Below are 7387 nucleotides of genomic sequence, written 5' to 3'. Positions count from 1 at the left end.
TCCGCTATGGTTTATGTCTATCTCTTATGGATATCCCACAATAATATTTTTTTGTCATTTACTTTTCACGACAAATAATGGCTAATTTTCAAAGCGATTTTAACCAATACAGAATTAATCCTTATCTAATTAAATACCTTAAATACATTGTTGATTTATTATAGATCTATATGGCCCTTTACAGCATATAATTTAATTAAATATTTTTGAAGATATTACAGATTAAAAAATTGCGGGACGTAGCGTTTGCGGCGGTTCCGGCCGGCTTTTTCTCTAAAGTTAACGCGTGCGGGCCACGGGCAGTAATGAATAAATCAAAAGTACTGGATCGATTTTAATCATTTTTTCTGTGAATGACATAGGCTATAATTATATTTGTACCCGTGCGAAGCCAAGCGGGTCGCTAGTATTTATATAAATTAAATAACAACACGTTATCATACAAACAGGCTAACCAGTTGGCGTAGTTTGTAGTGACCTTGCTCAGGAAGTTGTGGGTTCGATTCCAGCCTAATTTTGGGTTTATATATGTATTTATTTACATAAGTATCGTTTACATATATTTATTGAAAAAATAATTATGTAGCTACATCAGCCGACCGTTTTCTATAACACAATCATTAAGTTGCTTATCTTAGAAACAGACAACCGTGTGTGTATATAAAGACAATTTTTTTAATCTTTTGGTGCATTAGTGTAAATATGTCTAAGGTAATTTTTTACCGGTCAATTTCTGCTTGCAATGCGAGGGTAGACGAAAAATATTTGGGTATTCAATTTAAGAGTGTCATTGTAGTTATATTAATAATTTTTGTTTTAAATTTTTTGTGATTTAATGTGTAATTTACAGTATAAATCAGTGTCCTCGTTGTTCTTACTATCTACTCAAGGAAAATAAAGTAAATACGTAGTAGAACTGATCTGAATAATGGTTTCCAGTTACAATAACAATAAGTATAACTATTACGTTATAATTTTTAATGTAGAAGTATAATAATAATAATAATAATTTACAGTAACTAACATGAAATTTAAATTGACGATTATTTGCCGTAATTTTTAGCCGTGTAATACCTACTTATTTTGTTTATTTTATGTTTGTTTTCTGTCAATAAAATACTTTATTTGTGGTACCTTATAATAAATGAAGCAATTTAACATTCGCTAGATTTTAAGTAAATTTTCTGCTAAGTTTCCAATATTAGCCTTAAAAGAGGTGACGATAAAATAATATTCGCAAATCATATTTTTAGCAAATCATTGTGCTGCAGTTATTAAACTTGATGCCGATAGTTGATGTTGCGTATGAAACTAGTATATGGTACTATTATTGGTCTTTAAATCTTCATATCTTCTGGTATCTACGAGGAAGGATAAATTTTTTAGTGATTCGCAAAACAAATGACAAAATGGCCCCAAAGTTTAAGACGGAAAAAGTTGTAATTATTGGCAGGTAATATTACATATTGATATTTTTTAATTTAAATTCGTTTGAGGCAATATTATGTTACGTTGTTTTAATTATATTTCGTGGTTTAAATTTTAAATATCGATAGAGGTTAGTAATAGATTTGAAAATCAATTTTTATACTTTTAGGGTTTGTGGTATTTTTTTAAAATGTGGGTATTATTAATTAATAATTTTATTTCATTGATCTTCTATCATTCGTGCTCGTTTATTAAGTTAATGGATTTTTTTTTATTTACCATGCTACGAGATATAGTTCGTTTCTCTTTTGTTTAAGAGTCTCATTAAAACTGTTCTTTCTATAACATTAGCTCTACTCTTTCATGTTCGTGAGGGATGATATATACATAGGTAGTTACAATCGTTATATTAAATAATACGAGTAGAAAGTTAATGCGAATTAAATTAATTTCAAAATTTTTTGCAGTGATGAGGTCGCGATGTCTTGGGCGTTAATTTTCGCTTCAGTCGGTTACCAAGTGTTACTCTTTGATATTATTCAAGAACAAGTTTACAATGCCCTCAAAGAGATAAAGTTTCGTTTAAAAAGATCTCAAGAACTCGGTATTCTTCGTGGTACTCTCAACGCTAAAGAACAATTTAGGTGTATTAAAGGTAACTATCGTTGACAGGTCGCCAGTCGTAGTCATGATAATAGTAAAAGTATTGAGTGTGAGACTGGTTTATTTATTTTCGACTTATAAAGAGCTCTTGCCACCATCGACGTTCCTGCTCTTATCGAGCCTACTGGAATTAGTCGCAATGATGGCAATAGACCTGATGGATTGACGTTGGTTCCCTGGGAAAGGGGACGGGCGCTGTTGTGGGACGCAACCTGCGTTGACACACTTGCTCCGTCTCATGTCAGGGAAACAGCCCTAAAAGCGGGAGCCGTAGCGGAAAAAGCTGAAACGACTAAACGGCACAAATATTCGTCACTAATTCCAAATTACATCTTTGTGCCGTTTGCAGTCGAAACACCTTGGAGTAGCAGTGCTAAAAAATTTTTAAATATGATAACTCCTCGCCTTATTGCCTCCACTGGTGACAAGAGGGCTGGTGCATTTTTTAGACAGAGAATCGGCATAGCGATTCAACGTGGAAATGCTGCCAGCATTCTTGGTACAATTCCACGCGGACATGATTTATACCAAACCTATCTGTAAATATTGAGTTCTTAAGTTGTGAATTGTAAATATGTATTTTAATATAAAAAAAAAAATTGAAATTTGAATAAGATATATGTATATAATGTTAATAAGATAAGTTCATAAAACGTAGTAACACGTTTTTGAACTTTTTGACTAAAGTCGCAGTAGAAATATAATTTAAATTTAAAAATCGTTTACGGTTATTTAATATATTAATTTAATAAAGGTTAAATAAATATTCATATTTTATACTTTATTAAATAACCTTTATTACCTAAAAGATTATTTAATTTTGTTTAGTGATAGCAATAATCTTATAAAGTTAATCATGGTATTTTGATATAAATCTGTTTAAAATTTTGTAATTTTCAAGGCACTAATAATTTAATGAAAGCAGTAAGAAATGCAACATTTATACAAGAATGCGCACCAGAGATCCTACCATTAAAGCGAAGAGTATTCCAAAGTTTAGACTACTATGTGAATGACAACGTTATTTTGTCTAGTGCATCGAGTTCAATTCTGCCATCTCTAATTTCCAATGGATTAATACACAGATCACAAGTAATATTTTTTTTGAAACCAAGTTGATATTTAGTTTATCGGGTAGACATTTATTTATGCGGAATTCATTTGTTATAATTATATTTTACTGATGTTTTTTCAGTTCGTTGTAACCAATTCATTATACCCTTCTTACTTTGTGCTGCTAGTAGAAATAGTACCAGCACCGTGGACAGACCCAGGTGTGTCTATGAAGACCAGAGAATTAATGATACAGGTTGGACAGGTACCAGTTTTGCTATATAAGGAAGTTGAGGGCTTTGCAATGAATCGAATTCAGTAAGTTGAGATTTAATTACAATTTTAATGATTAATTAGTTACATTTATGTGAAACGTATATCTAAATTTTATTAATTATTTCATAAAATGTTGTCAATTGGGCAACAGATGTTGAACAAAACGATAGGTATGTATCGGATACAAATTTAGACCAACGCTGATACATTTTTGTTTGCCAATAAAGAAAAAAATCTTTATGAAGCCTGCATGTTCCGGGAGAAATTCTAAAATATAAATACCTACTGCCGCTGATATATATATAAAACCGTTAGGTCATTCACTCATAACGAAATCTCAAAATACGCTAGACGTATCATTACATAGTACCTAGTGTAAACAGGTTACAGGTGTTACAGCCATGAATTGTATACCTGTTGCGTTGGCGGTTGCGGGTTTGATCCCCGCACATGACAAACGGTGGTCTGAGTGTTTATGCAGTCCTTGTGGGTCTCCCCACCGTGCCTCGAAGAGCACGTTAAGCCGTCGGTCACTCGTAGTAGGGAATATATGGGAGCAGCGTGGTGGATTAAGCTCTGATCCTTCCCGTACATGGGGAAAGAGGCCTATGCCCAGTATTGGGATAGTACAAGCTGAAGCGATAAGAACAAATTAAGCACTAGGGCTGAATTGAGGAGGTCTAAGGGTTCTCACAACACTTTTTGTGTTATTTGTGTTATAAATCCTATAAGTTTTTTATTAGTAGACGTCTGTTCAGAATGGATTTTGGACAATTATACCACTAAGGGATTGAAATGCTTTAAAATTAATTAGGCTTAAAGTAAGACTGTTTTTCGCGAGAATGTTCCATGGAGCTTAATCGACAGCGAGATCTGCAAGCAGTCTGGTAGTTTTAGCGTTCGAAAGTCGAATTATAAATGTGATATATAAAGAGGTACTCAATTATTGTAATATTATATAAAAAATGGTAATACTTTACCCCAATTTTCTAAATTTAATTATTAATTATTAAATTTCTACACAAGCAATGTTGCAGGTAACTGCTAGTATATTATATATAAGTCAGTTCTGCAAATTTAGCTTGAATCCTTAACTTTCAGATGAATAATTAAATTTATGTATGCATTTTTCTTACCTAAATGACACCTGTGCTTTGGTTGATCGATCAATGTAATAAAGGTTAGAAACATATATATCTTCCAGATATGCGATTTTAAAAGAAATTTGGCGTTTGGTGGATGAAAAAGTTGTAGATGTTGAGGATGTCGATAAAGCTATATCGGAAGGAGTGGGAATGCGCTATGCTTTTCTTGGACCATTGGAAACTGCGCATTTGAGTGCCGAAGGAATACAAAATTACATTGAAAAGTAATTCTAAATTTTATCAAAATTAAAGAAAAAGTACTGTCCAGTATTAAAATTACTTTAGAATAATTTTAGTTGCAGCATAATTTTTATATAATTTAATTTAGAGGTATTTTGGTATTCAAGAAAATCCCATAATTAGCCATTTGTTACATATATTTAGAGGTATTTTGGTATTCAAGAAAATCCCATAATTAGCCATTTGTTACATATAGTCTGCTATGTGGTTACGGCAGCAACGAATATAGCCACCCCCTCTCTTCCCGTGGCTGTCGTTAGAAGCGACTAAGGGATAACATAGTTTCAATATCATCTTGGAACTTAAAAAGCCGACCGAAAGCGGGATAACCATCCAACTACTGACTTTGAAATACACAGACCGAAGACGGGTAGCAGCATCTTCAGTGTGACAAAGCCAGCCCTGCGGTCACCAACCCGCCTGCCAAGCGTGGTGACTATGGGCAAAACACATGAGTTCACGCCATTTGTAGCGCGAACTTGTGAAGGTCTATGTCCAGCAGTGGACTGCGATAGGCTGATGTGTGCGTGTTTGTGTGTGAACATAAAGTGTAGTAAGAATGAAGTAAGATCAGAAACTAAATAATAGATAAATTCAAGTAAGAACTGTCTATGTAAATTTTGTTACTTTTCATAAAATTTTGCTTTTTTTTTAATTATAATTATTTCACAAAATCTACGAGCTCTTAGTTGTCCATACCGTTTGTACTAGCGGACTTTTACTTCAGACCAGCAGTTCTAAAACTGTCTAGAATTGCTAGAATGATCTCGATGGCTTTTTATTGTTATAAATATATAAAATATATAATATATAATTATATATAATACATATTACATGTTAAGTGGTTTTTTTGCTTAAAAAACCAAACAAACATGTAAAATTGGGGTTACAATAGACGACTTTGTTGTAAAATTAATAAAAAGAAAAAAATGAAAATAGGTGTAATGAGAAAACCTTGTTTTTAGATACGGATTATATATATACAGCATTTGCCAAATGCTTGGAGAAACACCGCGCATGAGTCAATCAATGAACGTACAAAAGATTAGCGACCAATTGCACGCGTTGATGCCGTTGGAGCGTTTACCCGACCGTCGCTTATGGCTACACGCTTGTCTCGTGCATCTGGCCCAGCTCAAAAAGGAAATGAAGGCAAAATATTAGAAGAATTAAAATGTAAAAGTCAATACTAGATTTTAAGTTTGTCACATTTCATTAATTAAAATTAAAATATTGAAATCTATAGATACATAAAAAAGTGATATATAATAATTTAATTTAGAACAGCCGTACTCAGCCATTTTTTTATAGGGGCCACAAACACGGTTCAGTCATGGTATCGTGGGCCGCAAGCAAAAACTATTTAGGTTTCAATTAAAACGAAATTCCAAGTTAATAATGTAGTTACTTTATTAATGAAAAAATAAGTTTTGACAAAGATATATAGATTCTTACGTATTTTAATGCGATTTTTGTATTTATGAACACTTTTTAAAACTTTTTTAAGGTCTGGTTTAGCGCTACATGCTATCCTTATTACATCTTCTTGACGAGAGTCTGTAAGTTTGTTTCTATAAACGTCCTCCTATGTATTTCATTTTTGAAAAAGACGATCCGCACACATACGTAGATCCAAAAAATGTTAGTAGGATTTGGGCACATCTTTGGACGTTTTTATACTTTTGGTACTCAAAAATTCTACATATTCTTTATTTTTCCCTTTTTTTCTTTAAACAAAACTTCAAGATTAGTGTCGTTTTTAAAATCAATGAACTCATCGAACAACTCAGAGTAATTACAATTTGTATCGTCTCAAATTTTTGATCCGAACGCCCGTTTTCTAATGGACACAAAATTTAAATTGGTTTACAATAAATTGGTAACTTCAGGTGGGCCAACAACAAGAGCCCGGCGGGCCGCATGCGGCCCGCGGGCCGCAGTTTGAGTATAACGGATTTAGCACATAAATACTGGCGTTAATAAATATTCCGCACTGTTTTATTATTTTAATTTTATTCTATAAAATCGTCTTTTTACAATCACGAAAAAGGTATTCTTTAGGGAAGATGATAGAAGGTAGAAGGGGAAGATTTATCAGAGAAGTCTGCTTTCATCGAACAAACCTGAAGTCATGGACAGGTACGACTCTTACGACTCATTTAATTTCAAAATACCCGTCCACATTTAAGTAATTATTTTACTAATGCCTGTAATCACTAGCAACTGCCGCGTTTTGAATTACTGTTTTTATATTTTCAGTGTATGTTTTTAAATATTTTTAGTTTGCGTCGTGTACACAATACTTTGGTAACAGTTTTCGTTAATGCTAATCTGATTCAATAAAGGAGGCTTTTATCATTCATCATCATCATCATCATTACAGCCTATACCGTCCACTGCTGGACATAGGCCTCCACAAGTTTACGCCAAAAATAAGGTGAACTCATGTGTTTTGCCCATAGCCACCACGCTGGGCAGGCAGGCGGGTTGGTGACCGGGAGGCTTCTATCTCATTAAAAAATTAAATTAAAAATTAAAAAACAAAACCGACACAATACCCTCAGTTGCTTACCTAAGTCTTT

At 33.1% G+C, this 7387-nt stretch overlaps 1 protein-coding gene across 1 annotated transcript; it reads left to right on the top strand.

Annotated features, from left to right (window-relative positions):
• Positions 1–782: 782 nt before the first annotated feature.
• On the top strand, positions 783–6806 carry LOC123654606 (lambda-crystallin homolog). The gene is made up of 7 exons (XM_045590501.1): positions 783–954; positions 1254–1453; positions 1896–2083; positions 2993–3183; positions 3287–3462; positions 4625–4789; positions 5771–6806. Exons 2-7 carry the CDS (start codon positions 1284–1286, stop codon positions 5967–5969), a joined length of 1089 nt encoding a protein of 362 aa, XP_045446457.1. The 5' UTR covers positions 783–954; positions 1254–1283; the 3' UTR covers positions 5970–6806.
• Positions 6807–7387: the final 581 nt, after the last annotated feature.

The sequence above is a fragment of the Melitaea cinxia genome, chromosome 6 (genome assembly GCF_905220565.1).
Source record: "Melitaea cinxia chromosome 6, ilMelCinx1.1, whole genome shotgun sequence".
In the NCBI taxonomy this organism is placed as follows: domain Eukaryota; kingdom Metazoa; phylum Arthropoda; class Insecta; order Lepidoptera; family Nymphalidae; genus Melitaea; species Melitaea cinxia.
The sequence above is the reverse complement of the archived record's forward strand: the minus strand, read 5'-3'. Positions and strand labels throughout refer to the sequence as shown.